The sequence below is a fragment of the Xenopus laevis genome, chromosome 9_10S, assembly GCF_017654675.1.
Source record: "Xenopus laevis strain J_2021 chromosome 9_10S, Xenopus_laevis_v10.1, whole genome shotgun sequence".
Taxonomy (NCBI): domain Eukaryota; kingdom Metazoa; phylum Chordata; class Amphibia; order Anura; family Pipidae; genus Xenopus; species Xenopus laevis.
Window position 1 is genome coordinate 31,755,695 of NC_054388.1, and position 27,846 is coordinate 31,783,540.

The 27,846-nt window shown below is 39.2% G+C and overlaps 2 protein-coding genes across 2 annotated transcripts; one reads left to right on the plus strand and one right to left on the minus strand.

Annotated features, from left to right (window-relative positions):
• The first annotated feature begins 381 nt into the window (after positions 1-381).
• On the plus strand, positions 382-3,124 carry LOC108702204. Its single transcript, XM_041578077.1, has 8 exons — positions 382-557; positions 619-920; positions 1,017-1,203; positions 1,301-1,563; positions 1,670-1,813; positions 1,992-2,057; positions 2,165-2,370; positions 2,493-3,124. The coding sequence occupies exons 1-8, from the start codon at positions 408-410 to the stop codon at positions 3,122-3,124; spliced, it is 1,950 nt and encodes a 649-aa protein (XP_041434011.1). The 5' UTR covers positions 382-407.
• A 12,675-nt stretch (positions 3,125-15,799) lies between these two features.
• Positions 15,800-27,222, minus strand: mmp9.1.S (matrix metallopeptidase 9 S homeolog). Its single transcript, NM_001086503.1, is given in 13 exon segments — positions 15,800-17,262; positions 18,317-18,420; positions 18,599-18,749; positions 19,623-19,762; positions 20,053-20,233; positions 22,671-22,832; positions 22,966-23,139; positions 23,396-23,569; positions 23,803-23,976; positions 24,895-25,023; positions 26,168-26,316; positions 26,469-26,695; positions 27,038-27,222. Coding segments are annotated over 13 exon segments (2,016 nt in total). The 5' UTR covers positions 27,179-27,222; the 3' UTR covers positions 15,800-17,152.
• Positions 27,223-27,846: the final 624 nt, after the last annotated feature.

The following is a 27,846-nucleotide window of genomic DNA, read 5'->3' on the forward strand; positions in this document are numbered from 1 at the left end:
TTGGGGTTCAGAGTTTGAATTGAAATGTCCGCTAGAAAAAATGAGGGATCATCTTCTAAATAGGTGTGGTGGCACATCATGACATGCTTTATCACTTGAGCAATTTTCATCTTTCTATCTGTTATGGTTACTGGGATTTCAGCTTTCTATATCTCTCATTGTAATTGCCATTCACAGATATTGTAGGGGTCGTACAATGTGTCCACATATGTACATGCTAGTGTTCCCTCACAGTTTCTAAGATATCTCCCTAGCATTATTCAATGAAAAAAATAGACATGGTGTGATGCCCATTTAGCACCAGCCTTTGTTTATCTTTCTTACAGTTCATCAGGGTCATATTTTGTATCCTATTCACATGGTTCCCTCTCTCTCTATTTTTGTCTCCTAGCACATCTGCCAGCAAGATGTCAACAAAAAAGATTATGGAGGAGGCTGGACTTCACAGAAAACACACGTCTAATTCACCTCTGCTGCAGGGATTCAGAAGCTACCTGGAGAAAAAGTATGCCAAATCAGGAATCAAACATGAGTACTTTTTTAACACTGCACTCTTGGTACTGAGTACATTTCTAACTTTAAATGGCAAACCAGTTAATTCTAACCTTCTACCTTCAGGTCGATAATGTATCAAGATGGTTGCATTTTGTGAACCCAAATGAACCTTCCACTAGCTGCATACACAACATTGAGAGGAGCATGGAGTTCTTTCGGGAAATTGGAGCTTCAGCAGCCAGCAGAGCAACTGCGAGAAATTATATGAGCGGGGTGAAAAAATGTATTGCTTATGTCACCTCAGAGGATCAGCTGTTGGAAGAGGATCCATCTCTGCGTGGGTCAATTCAAAAATTTTTAAAAAGCATAACAGAGGTCCAGAAATCCATTTGCAGAGGTGCCAGTAAGGAAAACTCTGTTGGAAGGTAAGTCTCATTAATGGCCGGTGATGTTGTATAGGATATGTCTGTTTATAGGCCTGTGTACTAAATTTGCCTTTTGTATTTCTCTTTTTACAGAAGGTGCACAAATCCGAGAGAGTGCCAGGAAGTGCTAAAACTGGCGAACCATTATTTTGCTGAGATAATTGATCGGGCCAATACCAGAACTGAATTGCAAGAGAGGGATATGACGTCCGTGCTTTTCTACTTGGAAGCACTCTTGATTTTACAACACCTTCAGAGACCAAGTGTTATCCAGCACATGACCGTGAGTACTATTATCTAAAAACATGAATATGATCTCACACTAGACAAAGTTCAACTGATCGGTTTAAGCACATTTTCTAATTTACATTTTTTAATAGGTTCAACAGTGGCTTGAGAGGAAGCGATACCAGAGCCGCTCCAAAGACAGCGCAAGAGCCGCTGTCATAAAGGTAAAGGATGGAGCACAACACGTAGTGGTCCTCAACGAGGTTGAGGAGATGTGGTTCGACACCTATTTCAGATTCATCCGACCGACTTTTATAAAGAGGATCACCAACGGAGACAAGGGGTACTTTTTTGTCTCCAGCAAAGGATCAAAAATTCAGAACCCAACAACTGATGTTCACAGATTCCAAGAAAGGTAAGTTATTTTTCTACTGGGAATATTGTCCTCAAAGCCACCATCATCTGATTGTATTAAAATCAGAAAACAAATCTAGCATGCTAATTTTGTGTTTCCGCTATAGGTTTAATGCTTGTTTGTCAACCGGGAAGGAGGCACTGCAGATTTTTGAAAAATTCATCATCTGTGAAAGCAGTTTAGAAGACCAAGAATTGCTAAAAATATATCTGAGGGCAGATTTTGAAGCAATCGAAAGCAACCACACACAGTGGGGGTCATTTATCAACACTGGGCACATTTGCCCATGGGCAGTAACCCATGGCAACCAATCAGATTGCTGCATTCATTGTTCTACTTGCAGCTGGCTTTTAAAAGCTAATCGCTGATTGGTTGCTATAGGTAACTGCCCATGGGCAAATTTGCACAGTGTTGATAAATGAGCCCCAGTATGTCCGTGCTGCAATGAGAGTCAGCGAGCTTCAGAGGACATGGGAAGAGCCATCAAACTCAAGGTAAGTTGCTGATTGAGCATCATCAGTGGGCGTAGCCTTTGTAGTTGTTGATGTCTTATTAAACTGTTATTCTTCTGTAAACTAAGAGTTGTGATTTTGTTTTCCAGAGATGGACAAGTTTCTGGAAAATTTAAAGAGAAGTCGTCTGAAAAGGAGATTTCATACAAAAAAATAGAAAACATGTTTAAAGTGGAACTTGACTCCAAAGGGCCAACGCTGAAGCAGTGCCGCGAGGTTCCAGAAATGCACGGAAAATACTGCTTTGACAGATGGAGGAGACAGCAGACAAAATGCCGCATGGATGCCGTTATTGGTAAGTATCACACATGCATCTTTTGTGTCGTTTTCTAATTGTTTTTTTTTCTGCAGCGGTACAAACATTTTTTTTTTATATATGGTATATGTAAATCTAATTTTCTTTTCTTTAAATTTCAGCACATTACAAGCACGAAAAGCCCACCCCGAGCCATGTCTACAACTACCTTTGGCTACAAGCATGGAGTAAGAATGTTCCAAGCGTGGAGGAGATCCTGCTGCATTGGGAGGCTAGGAAACAGCCAAGAAGAGAGGACAACGACAGAAAAATTCAACGTTTGATCGAAACACAGCAGTGGCCAGGATTATCAATTATAGATGACCCAGACAAAGGGCAAAACGTGGTGACCCTCAAGCCTTTTCAAAAGGGTGACTATATTTGTGACTATCATGGCAAGGAGATTTCTGCAAAGGAAGGGGAACAGCTAATGAGGTCCGTGGAGCAGTGCGAAATGGGGTACCTGTATTTTTTCATGGACAGAAAGAATAAAAGACGCTGCATCGATGCCCAGAATGTTCCCTGCCCCTGCCATAGTGAACTGGCAACCACATATGGGAGGAAAATAAATCATTCCCGTAAAAGGCCAAACCTTAAACCAACAATGAAATATTTTGCTGATGACTCCAGGCCTCACATACTGTTTTTAGCAAACAAAAACATCGACGTGGGTACAGAACTCTTGTTTGACTATGGGGTCACACGGAAATCATTTTCCGGGGAGGGGGCAGAACTATCCTGGATTGATGACTAAATCCCCTACGAATGGACTTTACTTATGGATATGGACTTGTATTGATGTATGCTTCTATGCAGCAATCTTTAAATATTGAACTATTTAAATAAACTGTTTTTATTTGTATTGCACTGGAGTTTTACCTAATAAATTGTATTTATTAAGAGTTCAACAGGTCTGTGTCCTTCATTTGCTAATGAGGCAGGCACACGCTAGTCAGAGGAGCCACTAGGAGGTATTCCGACTGAGGGCAGCCAAGGAGGAGCTAAACACAGCTATCTGAACCCTAGTACTTACTGTTCCCTCACACTTCTTCAATAGGCACTTCCAAAGCTAGCGTTCCCTCACAGTTTCTAAGATCTCTCCCTAGCAATATTCAATGGAAAAAATAGACATGGTGTGAGGCCCATTTAGCACCAGCCTTTTGAGCTAGAATCACCAAATCTTCAGGACTAACACTCTTTACCCTCCCCAACATTCCTGCTGAGTTTTGGGATCCTGGCAACTTGGGGTGCACCGTTTTGGGGTGGAGCATCTATGTCTGGTTATGACCCCTTAAACCCTCAACCACAAGAGCTACCAGCAAAATAATTTCAGGGAAAGCAGCCTAGTCCTCCATAAGCATGCCTGCCCAATTTTGGGCTCCTGTGATTTTGGGGTGATCCGTTTTGGGGTTCAGAGTTTGCATCGAAATGGCCGCTAGAAGAAATGAGGGATCGTCTTCTAAATTGGTGTGGTGGCACATCATGACATGCTTTATCACTTGAGCAATTTTCATCTTTCTATCTCTTATGGTTGCTGAGATTTCAGCTGTCTATATCTCTCATTGTAATTGCCATTCACAGATATTGTAGGGGTCGTACAATGTGTCCACATATGCGCATGCTAGTGTTCCCTCACAGTTTCTAAGATCTCTCCCTAGCAATATTCAATGGAAAAAATAGACATGGTGTGAGGCCCATTTAGCACCAGCCTTTTCAGCTAGAATCACCAAATCTTCAGGACTAACACTCTTTACCCTCCCCAACATTCCTGCTGAGTTTTGGGATCCTGGCAACTTGGGGTGCACCGTTTTGGGGTGCAGCATCTATGTATGATTACATGATTACATAATCTGTAAACCCTATCAGCTAGCAGCCCCAAATTGTCAGGGAAAGAAGACTTGACCTCCAGCAGCTTACCTTCCCATTTTTGGGCTCCTTTGATTTTGCGTCGTCCGGTTTTGGGGTTCAGACTTTGAAATGACGTGGCAGCCAGAAATTAGGCAGAAATTAGGCCCCCCAAATTGGCATGATGGTACCTTGTGAAGGGCTTTATCACTTTACCAATTTTCTTTTTCCTATCTCTTACAGTTGCAAAGTTCTATGCTTTCAAAATACCCCCATTATAATCAGTATTTTTCAAATCCCCATTGAAATCAATGGCCCATTGTAAACCTATGGGTCCTCCATTTTGTTGCTACAGTTTAATATGGTGGTTTCTTTGAGTTACTGTTGATCGGCCTCCTTATACAGTAGAAACATGAAAATTTTTGTACACCACCTCCTACATGACATTTGCTGTTAATTTCAAGAGTTTGCCACAGACAGTTTCTGAAATAAAAAATCCTCATTATGGCACATACAGGGAAAATGGCGAAAACGTAATAACTTAAAAGGCGCTGGCATAAAAACTGTGCATCACATTAAGTCAAAACTTGGCACATTAATAGCTGGTGATACCATAGTGCTGTGTGCCAAATTTCTTGTCCCTGTGATTTACCGTTTCCGAGACTCACTAAAAATAAACGTTTTAGAAATTGCATAACTGTCAAATGGCGTATATTTAAAAAATTCCTGCGAAGGCTCCTTTGAGGCTGAAAGGCTGAAAATCAAATCACTAGTCTAGGGAAGCTTCATAAACAACTTCAATTTGGAGTGTGTGAGAGAAGTATTTTGTGAGGAATTAACTGGCATGTTGAAAGAGGTGACAAAATATACGCTTTTTTACGACATAGCGTCACCCGTAGCGAGCTCATCGTTTGTTGGAAATGAGTGAGTAGGGTATCAAATTGTTCCACTCGATGAGACCTTCGATTCCCCACCTTCGAAATTTTGAAAATGCGGAAAAAAAATTTTTGCAGCCAATTGCCAGCTTTTGAAAACTTTTTCGAAACGCGTTTCTGCGTCCTACGCTTGTTGGTTTTTGTTGAAATTTCTTCTGTAGGCTAGCAACGACATGGGTTAACCGAAAACGCTTCGACTCACACTCTCAGATTCACGGTTCAGATTTTCATTTTTCCACGCGTTACCACATGTGGTTACGCATATGGCATTTAGCGCGGCGAAAATTTCCATACAAAACTTTTTAGCTAGAATCGATCGGGGGACTCTAATTCATGCTCTCCTGCAAAAAAATCCATTCTGAGAAATTTTTTTTCCCCCAAGAATGATCCCTGTATAACTCTGTCCTTCATCTAAAGAGGGAACAAGAAACACAAATAGGATACAGTGAATATGAAATGGGTTGATGTCTTTGTGCATGTATTGCCTAGTCTTGATTTATTTTTGTATTCGCACAACCAATGAAATCATATTATGGGCAGGTCCAGATCTGTGGAAAGGCCCGGGCCTAGGGCTGCAAAATATTAAGGGCGGAATGTCACCCACCCGGCCATGATTATGGGATAGTGAAGGTTAGAAGGCTTTCCTTAGATGTCTGTAATTAGTATTTCACTTTTGGTAGGGATTAGCACTATGTGTCAATTTGCATTATTTTGGGTTGCCCTTTTTATGCAAAGATACTTTTAGTGATTTTATTAACGGTCTCTTTAATTAACTCTGCCTATGGTCATTTAACATATTATGTACTTTTTTATATAAAAAAATATAACTTATTATATCAGGAGATATTCATTATAAAGGATGAGAACATATTGTGATCTCAGTTTACAGGCAGCAAAAACCCTTTCCAGCATTTTGTGAGCCTGAGCTGATTTGGTTGGAGCCAGTAAGAGACCCCTATAGGATGCTGTAGAACTAGATCAAGTTTCTATTTTGCATGTGGTGGAAGTTGGCATCAAACTCACCCAAGACTGCAACACTGACAAAGCAATACATTATATTGAGTGATGTAGATATAGAACTCTTGGTTACAAACGATGGAGGAACAGAGATATAAATTAATAAATGGAATAACTTAAAAAACAATGTTCCTCATATTGAAATTTCAACAAAAGGACAAGTTAATGGAAGTAAAGAATAGGGTTTTGGGCAGGAAAGAGGGGACCCAAGGATGACTTTCCCTTTCAAGTCCCTATCTTTTTAAATTAGTTTGTATCTTGTTTATCAGCCATAATTAACCTCAAGTATTTCGTATGGCAGCATTAATTTTGTCACTACAAATCTTTCATTATGAGGGAGAATCTGGGGGCTGTAAAACACCTTTTGAGAGGAATCCATGAGAGAGAGGGGGACTTTTATAATCCTGGAGTCAGTTGCACAATTCTCTAGAGAGTGTATGTTAAACTGATGAAATCTGAATGGATGCCTTTGCATCCACTTGAAAGATCTATTGGGCAATAACACATTTTTATTATTATGTATTCATAGAATGTACAATAGATGGGTATATACAATGAACATACAGATTACATACTGATAATGGTAGTTGGTGGATGGAAAGTGTTCTAGATGTACTAAACATACCTGTGTGTCGGGGGCAGAAACAGCAATGTATGTGGGTCCTTACTGAAAATTCAAATTACAATCAAAGATGGACAACTATGAAAAAATATGGATGTATCAACCATCACTCACTCTGTACACTACACCAGCCCACTAGTTCTCCCATCTTATCCATCTGCTCACTCACTTCCCACCCAACTGCATCCCCCAATCAATTGCACGCAAAGTATGTGCCTTGCTTGCCTAGCCCATCTTCTGGTCCTGTAGTCCAGCAAAGCAGATGCTCCTCCTGCTATATAGGGTAAATATGTTATATCAACAGCAGGAGATACCACAGCTGACCTGTTATATTGCAAGTGATATTAATGCATTTGCACCCAGTTAGTAAATATACTGCATATTTTGCATAAGGAAAGGAGGCAGCTGCTACCAATATCTTTATTCAGTGGAGGGAGAAGCAAGTATCCTGGTCTGTAAGTAGGGAGGTACATTAGGCGTCCCTGAATCCTGCAGGCTGAGTAATAGGAGAAGTAGCCTATAATGTGCAGCATTTTCCTTTCCTTTAGATCTAGGTTAAATTCTAGAAGGAAACAAAATAGGAAGAGGTGAGGAAAAATGTAATAACCTCTCCCTTCTTTCTCCCTTCTGACACAGCAAAGATGGGCCAAAACCTACCCTTTCGCACAGAGCACCCAGCTCTCGGGGGTCTCAGGTGAAAGAGAATTATCAAACACCACTTGCTTTTAAAGGAGAATTAAACTCCAATAATGAATATGGCTACAAATACCATATTTTATATACTGAACATATTGCACCAGCCTAGTTTCAGCTTGTCAATAGCAGCAATGATCCAGGACTTCAAACTTGTCACAGGGGGTCACCATCTTGGAAAGAGTCTGCGACACTCACATGCTCTGTGGGCTCTTAGCAGCTGTTGAGAAGCTAAGCTTAGGTGTTGTCAAATTATCAAATAAAAAATGAGGTTGGCCTGTTATATAAACTGATGCTACAGGGCTGATTATTAAGACTTGATCTCATTTAGATAATGTGCACATGTGATTACAAACAGTAGGGGAATAGTACCTTAGCAATGTCTTAAAGGTGGCCATACACGGGCAGATTAAAGCTGCCGATATGGGTCCTTTAGACCAATTCGGCAGTTTATCTGTCCATTGGAGGGGGCTCCCGAAGGCTCCTCCCGATCAATATCAGGCCAAAAATTGGCCAGATATCGATCGGTCAAGATTGATTTTTTTTCTACGATCCAGGACCGCATCGGCTAGTTGATTGCGGTCCCGCGGCCCGTCTGCGCCCATTCTTAGCATTGTAATACGATCGTTCAGCCCCAGGGCCGAACATTTGGAATCATCCAATATTGCCCAGCTGTAAGTGGGTATATCGGGTTAAGATACGCTCGTTGGCGACCTTGCCAAATGAGCGGATCTTATAATGTATGGCCACCTTTACTTGTCTTGTCTTGAACCGACAACTATAGTTTTTTCTTGGGTTTGTTCGATTAAAGCATTGTGAACCCTGGACAATAAAACAAAACTTTGGCTAATAGACACCTCTGGTGCAACAGCCCTGTCCCCATGGGGTATATTTATCAAAGAGTGAAGTTAATAGTGAAGTTCCGTCACTAGAGTGAAATTCCGCCACTCTTCATTCATTTCTATGGGATGTTTATAGGCGTATTTATCAAAGGGTGAACTTTCACTTTCACTCATTGATAAATACGCCTTTCAAAATCCCATAAAAATGAATTGAGAGCTGCGGAATTTCACTCTAGTGGCAAAACTTCAATCTTTGATAAATGTACCCCTATATGTGTTAAATATGTCCTTACATTTTATGACCCTATTTGTCCCCAAGGAGTACCTACGTTGGGGACAATTTGGGGTCCCCAAATGTTCTAGGCAAGCATGGGAAACGCACGTAGTACCGGATCGGAGAACAAGAATCATGGTCGGGAACAAACCAATCTAGGAGGCAGTACAGACTTGGAAGGCAAGAGAATAGTCGGGGTCACAGTCCAGGTCAAAACACACCAATATCGTTGTATCAGGGAGAATTCAGGAGAGTAGTCAAAAACTGGCAATAATCAGGACAGGCAGCAGACAGAACAAAAACCAGGGACAGGCAGGATCAGTAACACCTTGAAACACTCAAAAGAAAGCACCCAGTAACTTATGAAAAGTCCTTTACGTCGGGCACTGACACGCATAACCTGGAAGCAGCCGGCTCGCGCGACAACACAGAAGAACAGTGTGTATCGGTGTGTGCAAATGGCACATCGTCCCCGCTAGGCTATTAGGGTAAGTTCTCACACATACTATCTGTCCTCGATATCCAAAATGTGCACATTGCTGTCCTCAAAGGACTGTCACTTTGAAAACTATTGTCCAAAAATGTCAGTTTGCCATGTTTTACATTTTCCTTAGTGACCAGAGTGTATGTGTTGTGTGAAAGCTGGAACTTCATGTGCTTTAATTTTGACTCAGGTGTTGTCCACATATCTGAACCAATGACTTGGTATTGTTCCCTTGAAAGTATTCAGGGCTGTCTTTTCCACTTCCATGTAAAGGTTCACTACAGTTAGAGACACAGGCAGACCCATGGCACAGCCATGTTTTTGTCTATAAAATACTTCCTTGTGCTTGAAGTAAGTGATATTAAGGCATAGGTTCAGTAATGCGCAAACTTGTTGTGCTCAGCTTTGTCTTCCTGCTGAGGGTGGTCTCTTGTTTCAGCTACAAATTCAAAATATGAAGTCCTAAACCAAGTGTTGTCCCCAGTTCAGTAACGCGTAGGTTCTCTTCAACCTTCAAGATAATCAATTGTTCCAAGGGATGTTACTGATCATACCTCGAACAGGGCCGGATTTACATAGCAGGCGCCCCTAGGCCCACTGCCGTTTGTCCCCCCTGTCCCCTATCCTTTATTCATGCAAATTTTCATGGAGATTGTATCTCCAGTGCATCCCCAGTGTTTTTGAACCAATGTGGGTGTGGTTAGGCAGCATGCCGCCCCCCTAAAATCCTGCCACCCTAGGCCCGGGCCTAGGTGGCCTTCCCACAAATCCGGGCCTGACCTTGAAAAGGAATGGGGGGAAAACAAGAAAAATATAGTGTAGAGTTCTTTGTTAAATTCACACCTTCAGTGTAATCACATTCACACTTATCAGTGTTAAGATTCCCAATATAACATTAATCTGCAAGTGAATCAGTCAAACATACACATATACCATCAGATAAAGTGAACTGTGTTTTGGAGAAAGGAAAGGTTTTTGTAGAGTATGGTTAATACCTACATGCCAAACAGCATAATTTCTGGTAGTCAGTTGCCAACACCTTACTGAAGTTCAATGGAACCATTGTGACTGGATGTCTGTGACTTTAAAACCCTCAAGGGTTTAAATCTCTACTACTTCATTTCAACAGAAGAAGCCAACGTTTTGAAAAAAAATCTCTAAACGTCTAGTTGCCTTTGACTTAATTCTACTAGATATTATATATTATGACCTGGATAAATGAGAGTCTTCACAGACAGTACATTATATTGTCATTCCATTAAAACACCTTCCTTTTTTGTCCCTTTAAGGTGATTAACTATATAATTTACAGCCTGTTCACTGCTTTACCAAATTAGGAATTCTATATTTCATAATACAATTCTATTATTTAAATAGATATCTATTCTCATATGATGACATATAACAATTGTCATAGGAAGGAGCCATCGTTGCTCCCATAGTCGTCCCCTCTTTCTGCTAATAAAAAGTATTTTCAAACGTAATAATTACATTTTAGATTGGGGGACAATTATAACAAGTGGACCTAGTTAATACAGAACGTAATGCTTCTACACCATCATCATGGGGAATAATCGTGTACAAGCTATTACCATTACGTTTATTACAATGTCATAAAATGAAACATTAGCAATAACATCCAAAAAATGTGGTGTCTCAAATAAAATGGCAATGCTTATGCAGATTCCTGTAAATGATGATCTATGTATAACCCACTAGGATGTAGTATACTATATATATATATATATATATATATATATATATATATATATATATATATATATATATATATATATATATATATCGTAGAAATGCCTCAGCACACTCACCAGCGAATGTAGACCTGGTGCTCAGCCACTGTAGAGATCCTTCAGTTATAAAAATAGATATAGATCGTCTTTATTGCGACCTAAAGGATATAGCGATTTTAATCTAGTAACCACCATACTTTTCTCTTTTTAAATTTGAGTTCTCGATTACCACCTGTTTTTAGTGGTGGCACATTTTCCAAAACTGGTGGCACATTTTCCAAAACCATAAATTTTAATTGATCTGAAGTATGGCCTTTTTTCAAAAAATTTTTAGATACAGGTAAAGTCATATTCACCAAATTAATCGACGATCTGTGTTGTGAAATATGTAACTTCACCATCTGGGTGGTCTCACCTATATAGATGAGACCACGCTGACAGGTAAGCACATAGATCGCAAATTTTGTAATAGAAGTGTAGTATCCCCGTAGCTTGACACTCTGTCCAGTCCGAGGATGGACGAATTCCTTCCCCTTGAGTACATAGAGGCATTGGTTGCAAACTAAACAGGGATTCATGCCTGTTGATTTACTTCCCAAAAAGGTATTTGTTGTTTGGGTTTTAGTTTTAAGATTAGAGGAAGTGACCGAAGTATCAAAAGTTCTGCCCCTCCAATAGGAAACAAGGGGTGTAGCTTTGAATTCCTGTATATTGGGGTAAGCATTTCTCAAGATATACCAATGTTTACGTAATGTCTTACCTATAGACTCACTGTTGGGAGACAAAAGGTGTACATCTGTTTTGTGCCTTTTTCTCACGGGGATGTTTCACTCTATATTGGGCTCTACAAATAACTTTCTCAGGATATCCGCTATCCCTAAATTTTTGGGATATAAATACTCCTGTATTTCTTGTTCCTGTGAATCACTGACTAGCCTTTTCACTCTACACAATCTACTTTTTTTTTTAACTTTTTTTTTAGTATGTGGGGGATGTTGGCTCTTATAGTGTAAGATCTGATTACAGTATGTCGGTTTGGAGTATAATGAGGTACACAGCCATCGTTACCCTTATAAATCAACACATCAAGAAAATGTATGCTCTGAGCGTCATCTGTAAAAGAAAAAGTGATAGATGGGTGTACCTCATTTAGCTTGGCACTAAGAGTGTACATATGCTAATCTTAGCAGTGTTTACATGGGTGTCTCTGGTCCACAATAGCCCCTAGCTACATGAGGGCTGGATTCAGGTGACGTACATCCACTCTGAACAGTGGTGAATGGGGAACCAAATGGGGAACATGGCAATTACCTGAGAAGTCTCAGTGACTAATACGTATCGAGTTAAACAAAACAGAGTTCATTGCCAATACCCGTGGCTTATTCTTTTTTTTTTTTAATATATGTTTTTATTTCGTTTTCCATAACAAATAAAATAAACAAACATACAAGAATTTGGAAATACAGAAAAGAAGATATATGGAATCCATTACCAGCACATTTTTAGCATATATTAATAATAGCGAGAATATTATCGTCTAGCTGTTGATTCTCAGAACAATGATCATCACATCAATCTTCCCACATACTTAGTTTAAAGTTAGTACTTAATAACACCTTGTACTTAGCATACGATTTAAATGGTGGCTCCTGGGGGCGATCGTGGACTCTGTTCTTGTGGTCGATGTAGGTTTTGAATGCATTGGTCAGTTTCTTGAACGATAGTATTATTTAGTAGTAATTCCGTGTCATACCAAGTAGTATATCTAAATGCATAGATTGTGAGGTGTCTGATATGTATTGGGAGCGAACATATGTAACTCTTCCATATTGAGAAATATGACATGGGGTAGCTGGGATATTGACAAAATGTCTAGCCCCATGTCAGATTTCAAAATTGAATATAAAAAAATCTGTTTGCTCCTTTGAGAAATGGATTTCAGTGCAGAATTCTGCTGGAGTAGCACTATTAACTGATTCATTTTGAAAAAAATATGTTTTCCGATGACAGGATGCCTTTAACAAATTATCTTTATCTGCTAGGGAAAGAAGTCGTAATACTTTTGTGGCATAGTGGATAATTTGGATCAGTAGCATATAGTCATTTGCCAAGAATGGAAATGTCTGGATTAGCTTTTCCTTAGTCAACACAGTAGATGTATCACTGATGATATCTTTAACTGTTCTCAGACTTTGGTTATGCCATTCCTACAGAGTCCTATTATTTTTCCCCATAGGGAATGTTGGATTACCAAGCAAGAAAGATAAATGGAATAACAAGGTGTCAATTTGAATCTGTGTCTTACTGAGCTCCATGTTCTGTAAGTGTCTATAAACAGGGGGTGTTTATACATATCTCGGGGAATGTCTTTTAGTGGGGAATGTAAAAGAAAATTGAGCGATGGCTTATTCTTAAGGATAGTCCACCCGATACCATGGGTGCACGCAATTGGGCGGCCTGAGCGCACATTACATAATTCCAGTAAGCCACTCTAGGTTTGGTTGTGTCTTTGTACAAAATGCTTGAGTGGTGCTACTCGATCGAAGTCCCAAACAGCCGAATGCGGAAGTGCCGAACAGACGAATTCCTCAAGCCGCGGAAAGACCTGAAGTCACGAAAGGAGCCGACACTGAAGTCCTGAAGCGGCGAAACGACCCGATGTCACGAAAACAGCTATAATTGAAGTTCTGAAGTCACAAATTCAGTTCTACTAACATCAATGTGGGTTTTTTTTTAATCCCCTGGCCACCAATGTTTTATTTTAATACTCTATAGGCCCCTGCCAATTTTTTAAAAAAATTAACTTGTAAGGGGTGCCCTGGCACCAATGTTTTTTTTTTATTTAAAAGGGGGCCCTGACAATCAATAGCTTTTTATAACTTGTGTGTGTGGGGGGGTTACCTTTTTTAGCGCTGATGTCTGTGTGGTCTTTTAACTGTGGTGTGGCCGGGATCTGGGGTGGGGCCTGGGTGGGCGGGGCCTAGGGGGCCCCAAAATGTGTACAAAATGTACAATGTGTTGTACAGGGCCCCGTGATTTCTAATGGCGGCCCTGTAAATATATATATATATATATATATATATATCAACTGATCCTATGGCAAAATTATGGCTTTTCCATATCTAATGGCCTCTTATTCAAATGTCACTTTGACTGCGCATGAACCATTTAGGTTGGCCTAAGTGTGTGTATATATATATATATATAGTGAATAAAGTACCCCCTCTTGTAAAATATAAGGATATTATAAGTTACCGAGGCGTTTCATGACCTGTTTTTATACAGGTCATGGAACTCCGAGGTAACTTATAATATCCTCATATTTTACAACTGGGGGTACTTTATTAATTATAATACACAAATTTTAGTGAGTCATGTGACAGAAATTACATCATCACTACTCACCGTTTATAACTGATGACATCACTACTCACCGTTTATAAGGATATAATTTACAAGATATTCATGGCTTTTGTGTATTATATATATATATATATATATATATATATATATATATATATATATATATATATATATATATATATAGTGAATAAAGTACCCCCTTTTGTAAAATATAGGGATATTATAAGTTAACGAGGAGTTTCATGACCATATAAAAACACGAGGCCGAAGGCCGAGTGTTTTTATACAGGTCATGGAACTCCGAGGTAACTTCTAATATCCTCATATTTTACAACTGGGGGTACTTTATTTATTATAATACACCAATTTCAATGAGTCATGTGACAGAAATGACATCAGAACTCACCGTTTATAACTGATGACATCAGAACTCACCGTTTATAAGGATATAATTTACAGGATATTCATGGCTTTTGTGTATTATATATATATATATCTCTCTCTCTCTCTCTTAGGCCAACCTAAAAGGTTCATGCTTGTATTATCAACTATCACATCATATGAGCTGGCTATAGATATCTCTCAGTATGTTCCACCCAGTCAAAGTGACATTTGAATAAGATCTCTCTTTAAACAACAAACATCTAATTTATATTTATTTTCAGTTCAGGTCTCTCAACCTGACGACTATAACCAACTGGATGCTGGTCCTCCTACAGATCAACTCTCTAAGAATTAAACTATACATAACACTGCAGCCTCAAACAACCTCAAATCTAGCAGCCCACTTTTATTTTATGTGCTTTAAAAAAATATACAATGTTTGGTTCTCTATGCAAATCATCAGGCCTCTCTTCTTTCCAGGTACTTTGGTCAGAGGCACACAAATACAGCCTGCATCCCTAGTGTCTCCATGGCAACCGACAGAGAGGTTGTGTTGCATTATATTCATCAGAGGAGAGAAAGAGCCTATTATGATGTGGAAATGTAGTAATCAGGATTCTGCTCCCACTCTTAAACTTAAAACTGTATCCAACGCTTGCTTCTTGTTTTCTCTTTAATGTTCAACATCTCAATTCCCTACACTTCCAATAAGTCCTGCTATTTCTCTCTCTCCATATGACTTCTATTGGTCCAGCTATCCCTCACTATAACTCATCCTATTGGTCCATGTATCCCTTGTTGTAATAATGACACCCTATAACTCCTATGACCCATCTAACCCTTCCCTATAACTCCTTCTATGGCTCCAAATTACCCTCCCTATAACTCCTTCAGTATACCTCCTCCTATTGCTCCAAAAAACCCTTGCTATAACTTCTGCTATTGCTCCATATAACCCCCCCTATAACTCCTCTTATTGCTTTAAGATCCCATCCTATAACTCCTCATATTTCTCCCTATGTGGAGTTATTTCTCCCTATAACTCCTCCTATTATTCCATATAATCCTTCTTATAATGTCTCCTATTTTTCTAAATAATCAAACCCCATAACTACTATTACCCATGAAACCCTCCTGCTGCCCCTTATGATTGTCCCTTCAGAAAATCTGTATAATCTCTTACTATTTTGTTCAGTACAAGTAACAACAGAGCTGAGTTGGCTGAGCAGAAAATGCTTTATTTATATTATAAAGTGATATTAGTACAGGTCACATCTTGTTCCATTTACATGTAATTCAGAATATACACCTGACGCGCAAATCATAAGACACACATTCCACAGACACATTCCACCCTAGAAAAGCATTGATGAAAATTTCACACTGCAGTTAACTTCAGCAGACCTATGCTTTAATTTTCTCCTTTCCCAATGGTTGCTACAGGCTACTTCACTTGAGTAGCTTAGCCCAGATGTTCTTTTAAAGGCGCTGTTCATCTTTGATTTACCTTTTAGTATGATGCAGAGAGTGATATTCTAAGACAACTTGCAATTGGTTTTCATTTTTTATTATTTGTGGTCTTTGAGTTATTTAGCTTTTTCGTCAGCAGCTCTGCAGTTTTAGCAATCTTGTTGCTAGGGTCCAAATTACCCTAGCAATTATGCAGTGATTTGAATACAAGAATGGAATATGAAAAGGAGGGGCCTGAATACAAAGATGAGTAATTAAAACTATACATTTGTAGCTTTAAAGAGCATTTGTATAGATGACCCCTATATGAAAGCTGGAAAAAATAAAAAACGAAGATCAATTGAAAAGATGCTTAGAACTGGCCATTCTATAACATACTAAAATTGAACTTAAAGGAACAGTTCAGTATCAAAATAAAAACATTTTTGCCTAACTATATTAGAAACATGTTTTATTTTGCACAGTCTATCTATTAACCTAGTTTTTATTTTTATACTGAACAATTCCTGTAAAGGTGAACCACCCCTCTAAGAATGGCAGCCATCCCTGCAAAGTGTAATATTCACCCTCTCTTGGACACTTCTAGATGCATCACAATAATGGTTTAACATTGTGGGAAAAGAAAACTGCTATTGGGTAAAGGCCTTTCAAACCATGCAAAGACAGCAGACATATATAATATCACAGGATACATAAATTCATCTGGCAATACCTTATTTATACAAAATAAACTCAGTTAGTAAAACAATTACATCCTATTTGTTGAATTCATAGGCACAATATCTGTACATTCCTTTTGTTTTCATGCCAATGTATGGGAGAAGATCCCAACCTATGGTGTGTCCCTAGGAGGCCTCAAAGCAATAGACATGGGGCAGTCTGAATGCAAAAGAGGGAATGCATATATTTATTTGCCACCCTATAGATAATCTAAACTATACCAGAATGACTGGCATTGCTTTCTGTAATATTGACCTCATTTTTCACTGCAAAGGAGGGCTTGAATCAAAATCTGAAATGCACTACTCCTTTCCCCAATCAAAATCAATCATCTCAGTGTCCCCAATAGTATCCGGCAGCCCCATTTCTCCTAGCTCCCCATTTAATTCTGTGGGCAACGAAGGAGGTCATAGCTGACATATCCAACCATATCTTGTTGCTTTCGTGATGTCACACGCCAGAAGTATTGATCCTGGCAGAAGTAATAGTTTCCTGTAGGAGGCAAAGTTTGAATATGAGAACATAAGTATCATATTATCAAAGTAGGGTATAGTAGTAACATTATAACACACCTTATTAAAACATTTAGTTTGTGGCCTTAATTACAAGGGTGGCTTTGTCCTTATATAAAAAAATATTTTTACATGACTGTGGACACATGATAGATGCTGGGTGGATGTTATGAAGAACTAGCTGAGACAGTGGGATAGAAGGGACCATACAGGTATGGGATCTGTTATCCAGAATGCTCGGGACCTGGGGTTTTCCGGACAATGGACATGTCTGTTATTTGGATCTTCATACCTTAAGTCTACTAGAAAATCATTTAAACATTCAATAAACTCAATAGACTGGTTTTGCTTCCAATAAGGATTAATCATATCTTAGTTGAGATGAAGTACAAGCTACTGTTTTATTATTACAGACAAAATTGAAATAATTTTTAAAAATGTGAATTATTTGGTTAAAATGGAGTCTATGGGAGACGGCCTTTCCATAATTCGAAGCTTTCTGGATAACAAGTTTCCGGATAACGGATCCTTTATCTATACCACAAAGGTGGGATGGATAAACTGTGTGGGTATTTGGCAGGGTGGGTGAAGTGATTGTCAGGAGGAAGCAATGGATAAATGGACTGATAAAGCAGATGAAGTTTGTCATGGTAAATTAATGGATAAATAACTGAGAGGAACAACAAAATGACAAGTGTACAGGTGAGTGTATGAACAGGTACATTCCATTAATGGGGTGATAGATGAATAAATGGATTGATAAAAAAGTAGGGAGGGGATGGACTGTATGGCAGCTCGGAAAGAATGCACAAGTGAATTAGACTGAGGAGGACAGATACATAAATGGATGTATGGGTGAGTTGTATTGAGGCTTGGTTGTAAATATAAGTGGATATGTGAATTGTTACTGGATAGGGGAGCACATATGTCCAGGTTAAACCTATTATTTCTGATATATACTACTTGCACAACTTGTTTTATATTTTTACTGGTGCTCCAACACTCTGCAAATCACAAATCGCCAGTATACCTACCTTGATAGAGAAAAACATCATGGGAGTCACCCGGAACACCAGGATAGTTGTCAGCTGTCTGCCGTGGGTAGCCATTATCAATAGTCAATGTCTTTAGATTAAGCCTAAGAGAAAGAAGAGAAGTGATGTTACTATGCCTTATGAGATCTTCTCCTAACATTCCTTCTTGTGGGTTATGACTTCAATCCCAGCATCTGGTGAAAAAAAGCATTGTTCATTTTCTTATATCTCTCCCCCTCAATATTCCAAGAGACAAGGGTTATTCCCTTTCAATCCTCTTACCTCCAGTATTGTTCTCCATTGAATAACAGGGCCTTTCCATTATCACGAGCAAAAGATCCCATGATAGCCTCCACATCCTTACTCAGACCCAACTTCTCGATGCTGCGTGGGCCTATAGCACTTGTACCTGTGTACTGCCAGAACTTGCTCCCTGCAATGAGACAGAATATGATGTGACACAAGTTTCACACTGGCTCAGCATGTTTCCACCTTAGCTCTGTACCTTGCTTCTCCACCCTTCCTCCGTATACTGCTGTTCTGTGCATAGCTAATACACATTAGTCCATGGTTGACTCATTACAACCCCCTAGTATTTTCAGTTTAGCCTGTCCACTAACAGGCATCATGGGCCAAAAAAGGTCCAGGAATGAAGTATATATTGTATATGTCTAACAGCTTGTGAGCAAGTTACTTGGTTGGTATGAATAATTTACTTTGCTCTTGATATTGAGGAGATTCCATAAGGCCCCTGTCTCCTAGGCAAGGTTAACTTAGCACTTAAAGGTCTTGTATTTTACACTAGAGCAACCTTTCTAACTCTTATAATGTAGTATATAAGTTTAATCAACTGAAAGTTCTCACCTTTAAATTAACTTTTAGTATGAAGTAGAGAGTGATATTCTGAGACAATTTGCAATTGGTTTTAATTTTTTATTGTTTGTGATTTGAATAAGAGACTGGAATATGAATAGGGAGGCCTGAATAGAAAGATGAGTAATAAAACTAAAAATAGCACTAACAATAAACGTGGAGCCTTAGAGGGCATTTGTGTTTGGATGGGGTCAGTGACCCCCTATTTGAACGCTGGAAAGAGTCAGAAGAAGAAGGCAAATAATTCAAAAACATTAAAAAAGAAAACACAAAGGCCAATTGAAAAGTTGCTTAGAATTAGCCATTCTATAACATACTAAAAGTTAACCACATTTTTAATCCTATTATTAGAGCATTATCCTATTACATCACCACGTCTCTGCATTAACAGTACATTCCAACCCTCTCTTAAGTTAGTTGCTTCTTACCGTACCTGAGAAGAAAAAAATGCTTTTGCTGGTGGGGTCCTGGAATGCAGTATCAATTTTGCTGGGGAGGGCTGGCCATGTATCTGAGATGCGCAGAGGAGACTGAGGAGAATTCTTACTTCTGGGAGTCAGAGTCCAATACAACCTTTTGGAAAGAGGGAAGAAAGCACATCATCGACAGTTATTATCATTTCTCTACAGACTATTCTCAAACACGCAAATAGAGTGGCCTTTATTTACCCTTTGGATGATTTATAGCAGGCACTCAGAGATCCTACAAACAGGCGTTGATAAGGCACAATAATCATTTATTACAGAAATATATAAGGTACAAAAACCCAAGCTTTTTGGTTCATCTCCTTATGGTGTACTACTTGGGCATGTGCACATGGACCCCATATTTCTACTGGTAAACAATAACTTTTAAGTCTTTACCCATCTTTGAAGAAGTGAAGAGCTCCCTGTAGGTCTGCAATGGCATCAAACATCTCCACATTACAGGCATCTTGTGCCGGGTTCACTGGAGGTACAGGTCTTGTGGTGGTTCTGGGACGTTTGGTAGCTAATGGCTTCTTGGTGGGCTTTGGTGGATTGGGGTTAGGAGGAGCGCCTGAACCTAATTACAGTAGGTAACAATTATCATGAGAAGTAACTGTCATTAATATGTATTTAAAACGTTAAAACATAAGCACTTAAGTAACTGCCAGTAAGAGTAAATGCTGGAATTTAGATGGTGACCATCTGGCCATTTAAGTAAAAAAAACACGGCTTATGGTTTAAAGATATTATTCCTTTTAAACTTAACTATTTACACCCATACAGTATGGGTTACACAGCAGTGGAAAAAAAGACACATAGGGACAGATTTATCAATGTTCGAATTTCGAGGTGATGGGGAAATCGAATAAAAATTTTTTAAAAAAAATAGTCCGTATTCGTTCGAACTGTACGAATCGAAGTAATAGCGCATTTGATGGAATTCGAATCGAAGTTTTTTTAAAACAGCAATTTGGCAGGTTTTAGATGTTGAATTAGTAAAATTTTTAAAGAGACTGTACATGATAAATTTTGATATTAGAATTTTTTTAAAATTTCAATCGAATATGGACTATTTCCTTGTCGAAGTACACAAAAATTAGCTCGAAATTCAAATTTTTTAATTCGAACTTTCACTTCGACCTTTGATAAATCTGCCCATAATCTTCAAGTTCAACCTTTTTCTGTCCAAATGACACCTGAATAACTGCTAGTTGATCTAAAGGAAGGCAAAAAATCATGTGAAGCCAATTGCCTGCGAAAGGTTTTAAACGTTCTAAAAGTTAATTTCATTGAGTTTTTCTCAATAGTTAAGAAGATATTCTAGTTAGGATTTGTATTTGCTTTCCTGGACTAGTGCAGTGTCAGAGAGATTTGGGCACCTTAAGGTAGGACTTAGGGAGAAGGATTTTTTTCTTTCCTTGATACCTGAAACCTAGCAACGTTAGTCAATTAGGATGACATTTGGGGTGAACACCTTTTTACTGTAGTGATGAGCGAAGTGTTTAGCCAGACATGGATTCGCCGTGAAAAAATTTTCTGCAACAAAAAAGCCGCCAAGACAAAATTGTTGGCGAGACAAAAAAAGTCTCCAGAAAAAAAAAAGTCAGATGACTTGAATGCATTTTGACAAAAATATGCAGAGACAAAAAAGCCGCCACAAGAAAAAACGCCCAATGTATTTGGAGTAGCAACCTTTATACAAACTAAGGTGGGGCCTGACCAAAGGTTAGACTGAAAAACTCAACAACCACTGATTTAATCATTAAAGGGTATCTTTTAGTATTTTATAAAATGACCAATTCTAAGCAACTATTCAATTGGTTTTCATTATTTTTTTTTTTTTATATAGTTTTATAGTTATTTGCCTTTTTCTTCTTTTTACAGCTTTCAAATGGGCGTCGCTGACCCCTTCTATAAAGCAAACGCTTTGTAAGGCTACAAATGTATTGTTATTGTTACTTTTTATTACTCATCTTTCTTATTCAAATCAATGCATGGTTGCTAGGGGAATTTGGACTCTACCTTAGAGTCCTGCAGCGGGTCGGGTACCCGCGGGTACCCGCGGGTTACCCGCAAAAACCTGCGGTACCTGGCGGGTTGTGCTGAGAAGTTCCAGGTGCGGGTATACCCGCGGGGCGGTGATTCTGAGGGTGTGCAGGTCCTGGGTCGGGCCGCGGATCTTCTCATTAACGATATTTGCACCTTTTTCTGGTCACGCCGTGTCCCGATGACGTCACTTCCGGTTTACAATGAATGTACTTCCTGTTTTACTTCTTTTTTCCTTATCATATCGACTTCTGATGATGTCACTTCCGGTTTCTAATGACAGCACTTCCTGATTCTTGATGGTCAGCGGGTCGCGGGTCCGGGTTGCGGATAAGGTACTTGCGGGTCGGGTCGGGTAGCGGGTCCAAGCGGGTAAGAATGCGGGTTGCGGGTCCGGGTTGCGGGTGCGGGTTGCGGGTACGGGTCGGGTACGGGTCCCAAAAAATGGACCCGCGCAGGACCTACCAGATTGCTTAAAATGCAAAAGGTTTAAGTAAAGCTTTAAGTGTAATGCTTAAACTTTAAGCATTCCTCTATTTGATTGCTACAGCTAGCATGGCAGGGAGAATTAAATGCAAATATGCAAACTTTGTGATGAAATGAAAGGAAGAGAAATTTGGTATGGAATTTGGTTTTACTATGGGGTAATTGGTTTTACTATGGGATAATTACATGCAGGTATAAGATCCCTTATCTGGAAACCTATTATCTAGAAAGCTCTGAATTATAGGAGGGCCATCTTCCATAGACTCCATTTTAGCAAAATAATTCTAATTTTTAATAGTGATTTCCCTGTAATAATAAAACAGTAGCTTGTACTTGATAGTAAGCAAGCTGACTGAAGCTATATTGGTGGCAAAACAAGCCTACTGGGTTTGTTTTATTTTTAAAATGTTGGTAGACTTTAATTATGGTGATCCACATTGCAGAAAGTCCCAGGTCCCAAGCATTTCTAATAGATCCCATACCTGTACCATATAGAAATTGGATCCCGCGCACGTCATCTTGATGAAGCTGGAAATCTTTCACATAGCTGTACATGGGGTACATGAGAGCATCTTGCACATCACTGTGATCCAGACCAAGTGCATGGCCAAACTCATGGGCTGCCACCAGGAAAAGACTGTACCCTAAACAAAAGTAGACACAAAACAGATGTTGAATATAGGCTGGTTATAGTGAGAATTCTATTGCTATGTATATCTTTAATATTACTGTAAACTTACAATGGCTGATTTACCAGGTACAGGAGGTGGTACAAACCTTGATCAGGGCAGAATCCCCACTTGCTGTCTAGGTCATAGTTGGAGGTGGTGGCACACCACAACTTTCTGTCATCCCGGCCATCTGTAGTGCAGGAATTGTGTATCTTCCCCAGGAATGTGAATGGAAAGACACAAGGCTCTCCTTGGGAGTTTCCACCAATCACAGATGTATCTGCAATAAAGTAATGTTACCCAAAACTAAATAACAGAATGAACACTGACCTACTACGACGACATTATTGTCAGAAAACTCCTCCTCAGTGCAATACATAACATGCTCCCTGCTGCCAAATTTAAGTCTGGTAGGCTTCCCAAATGTGTTTTGTGTCCATATAAAAGAACCAGACAGCAAGTTTAACTATACAGCCTTGAGTAATCTAGGCTACTTCTACTATATAAATAATCCCTTTATAAAATGAGATCAATACCTCGGTTAGGGCAAAATCCGTATTTCTTGTCTTGGTCAAAGTTGGCAGTAGTGCTGCACCAGCGATACCCATCTTGGCGGCCTTCCTTGGTACAACCATTATATGACACTCCGTCGAAGATAAATGGTAAAACACAAGGCTGCCCATTACTGTTGCCTCCATATGTGTAGAGCACTGAGAAGAGATGGAAGCACCTTACATGTATGCAAATAGCTATTATACATTGAGAAAGTCAGATTTTCAGATATTATACAGGTGGAATACATTTTTCTTGTCAAGCACTGTTTATATACAGTATATATATTGCTCGCTTCGGTCCCTTTCAAATATAACCATAGGATCAGTATGAAATATTACAAATAGCACATTAGTGTCACCTTGTTTCACTGTGTGACTGTGATACTCACTCTCGCTGGGGCAGAAGCCGTATTTTTTATCCTGATCATAATTGGGAGTGGTGCTGCACCAAGGCAACCCATCTGAGCGTCCAGCAGTTGTACAGGTGGAGAACGACTGTCCATCAAATGTGAATGGGAAGCGACACAGAGCCCCTTCAGCATTCCCAAAGCGAGTCTTTACCACTGTTGGGAGAAAAGAGGTATAAAGGTAGAGGCTGAGGAATGGTAATTAGTGATAGGTGACATAGGTTGAAGCTGAATGATGTGTACAGTATATTAATTTACTAATAGATACAATACAGTGCCACTATACGTTGATGCTTACTTGTGTTAAATACAGGGAACTACCTATGTCGGCTTGGTTTCATGCTACCTCTCTACACCCTACACCCTACAAGCAAACTTACGGAGGTGCTCCTGCTAATGCTTTGCCAATACAATTCCTTTCTGAGCCTATGCTCTGACAGCTTCTTCTAAGTGGATTACAGTCCAATGAGAGTTGAGAAGGAAGGGTAAAAAAATATTCATGTAGAAGTTATACATACCATTTACCTACCAACTGTGTATAGGTTATATGGTTTTGTTCTATCCCTCATATGAAGAAAACAGATTAATTCTGCCCCTGGGAATTAAAAATATTGGCTAACTATTTTGTGGCAAATTAGATTGCCCTCTAAATTATTAAGGTGGCCATACACAACAGGTTCAGCTCATTTGGCAAACGAGCAGCTCTTAACCCGATATGCCCACCAAAGGCAGGGTGATACGATCGGAGTATAATGAAGGAAATGTGCTCCGACAGGTCATTAGACCGCATCAACTAGCCAATGTGGTCCTTGATCGCAGGAAAGTTCAAACATGCAGATTGATATTAGGCAGATTTTTGGCCTGATATCGATTAGGGAGACCCGTCAGAAGCCCCCACACACAGGCAGATAAGGTGCCAAATTGTTCCAAAGCTGCAATATCTGCAGCTTTAATCTGTCCGTGTATGGCCTCAATTAGTAATACACTGATTATAACTGGAAGTGACACCTGTCTTCAATCTGACTTATTCTGTCTGGTGTAAAAAATGATTATTGTATGGGATCTAGTTCTTACCAGTTCCAGTACCCAGTGTCCAAAATTCATCATCATCAAAGTGAGCATCACCCTGCACCCCAGGGCCAGGAGGGTAAGCATGAGCCAAGAGACCATCCTTCCTATCAAAGGGGTAAGGATCCCCATGGTCTGCAAGAGAAATTGCAGTTTCTGACATCACCATATGACATCACAGAAAGATTTAGCACATCATTGTTTAATAGCAAAGCAATATATGGGGCATAACCTAGTACATTTTCTAAATTAGGTAACAGAGAGGTTATGTACTATAGCTGTGTTTTGATTTTATGTGCAATATCCTTGTAATATACTCTATGAAATACAATTCCCTTATAATACAGGTATGGAAGCTGTTATCCAGAATGCTCAGGACCTGGGGTTTTACGGATAACGGATCTTGCCGTAATTTGGGTCTTCATGCCTTAAGTCTACTAGAAATTAATTTAAACATTAAATAAACCCAACAGGCTGGTTTTGCTTCCAAAGGGGATTAATTATATCTTAGTTGGGATCAAGTACAAGCTACTGTTTTATTATTACAGATGAAAAGGTAATCATTTTTAAAATGGGAGACAGCCATTCCGTAATTCGGAGCTTTCTGGATATCTGGTTTCCAGATAAGGGATCCTATACCTGTACTAAGAAATCATTGATGCAGCCTGTAACCTTGTGCCTTTATGTGGAGTAAAGTCCAACAATGAGCAACTGTGTGCCTGACTGTAGCAGCTAGTCAGTAATATGCTATTTTTAGCCAGCTGCAGGTAGAACAATGAAAACAATAATTTAATTGGATGCCATGGGTCAATGAACAAGAGCAGATTTGTCCAGTGTTAATAAATTTGCCCTATGACTTCTAATGTCCTTATAATTTACAGCAAGGGATAAACTATTGCAGGAAATAGACTTAAAGGACCAGTTACATCAAAAAAGGTCTTGTTTTGTATGAGAGTTTTCCATTGTGTAGTCTTGTAGAGAGCCATGGCCTCTGTTTATCTTCCAGTATAAAGCCATAGACAGGCCAATAAAAGCTGTCAAGTTGGCAGCTTCTTGCCCATCCAGTATATGGGGCTCCACCAAACTGCCTGCCTGATATCTAGTTCATAATTGGCCAGATATCTATTGGACAGGTATGAAAATACTAAAAGTTGAGGACCACATTGTACATTATGTCTAATTGCACTTTTATTTTTTGGTGTTACTAGTTTAACATTAACCTTATATTTTAGACATGGTGACACTGTTTGGTCTTAAAAGATAGGTAATGTAGCCTTACCCTCAGTCCCAAACAGAATGTTAATATCAGGTTCCCCGCTGTATATACGAGTGAAGGACAGAGGTGTGACATCACTCCAGACTTTGAATGCGCGGGCGAAGGCATCATCGATCACTTCAGGGTCCAGGTCAGGGGAGTAGTTCAGAATACTGTGAGAGAAATGGAGGTAAGAAGAGTGCAATAGAAGTGAAAAATATTATGCAATTATATATTTAATTTACTTTAATCAAGATGGAACACATACTAATCAGAAAGATGTCATGCATTGCAAGCTGATTCACATGATCAATAATCCCCTCACCGGTAAGTGATATCATTGTGATCCCACTTTAAATCCCCCTCAAATGTGTTGAATTGTCCAATATCTGGAACCCCACAGCGAGGTCTTTTCATGGCCTCCAGTGTTTCAGCATCTAGGACTCCAGTCTCCTTCAGTCCCAGTTTCTGTTGCATAATGGTGAGCGCATTTTGTAAAGTGGCATTTGAGCCCTGTTCTTGGATAAGATACCCAAACTGTAGGAGGTAGCTCTGCAAGAGACACAGGAAAAATGACATTGGATGTGGATGGTAAATTTCGATCTAGGGAATAATTTGGAAGAGGTCCCAATTACATTGGACAATGCTAGTAATAGGCCAAGGCAAAGGCAGTAGGAAGAGAGAATGATCAGGGGTAATATTGAGTAAGTAGAGGTCAAGGGTATACAGAGTAAAAAAAGGTCCTGACCAACAGAGAAAAGGGATGTTGAGGAATACATATTATAAGATGATAGGAGGAGTATATATATTTGTATAAAAACATTTGAATAAACATCTATGGCAATCTGGTGGATTAAGGGTAGTGAATATTGAATAAAGGAATTCATATCTCACCTCAGCCAGTTCCATATCAGTTGTGCCACTCTGGATGTCCCCTGGAAATAAAATGGTTAGAGGGGACTTGCTGGCGATAGGAACGGAGTGACCCTTGGAACAAAGGATGGTCACTAAGACTAAAACTCCCACCCTACCCATGTTGGCACCAAGACAAACTCTAAATTTCACTATACGTGACTTTATGAGTCTGTATGGGTGTCTGACCGTCCTGAGTATTTATATGCATACGGCAATGTCACAGATTTGCCCAAGACACAGACCGCAGGATTTTAAAACAATATATGCGAGATAGGGGAAGGAAGTTTCACAAAACCTTTTAGGGGAACAAAAACAAAGAGCTTTCACATAGGGCAAAAGTACCAAATAGAGTCATTGCATCAATGTTGTGCCAATACAATGAAATCAGCTACTGCTTTGCAGGAAAGCACAAACAACATATATATATATATATATATATAAGCATTCACAAAGTACCTGCACTCCTTCCTTGTTGTTCAAATATGGGTGCTTGGTCAATCAGCGTATACAATGTTCAAAGTGGACCAGCACACCGAAGTTTTCAATCAAAAGAGCTTTATTTCAACATCAAGGATAAAGGCCCTAATGTGGGCCGAAACGTTGGACACATGAGTGATGTTGAAATAAAGCTCTTTTGATTGAAAACTTCGGTGTGCTGGTCCACTTTGATCATTATATATATATATATATATATATATATATATATATATATATATATATATACCTGTGTATATATATATATATATATATATATATATATATATATATATATATATATATATATACTA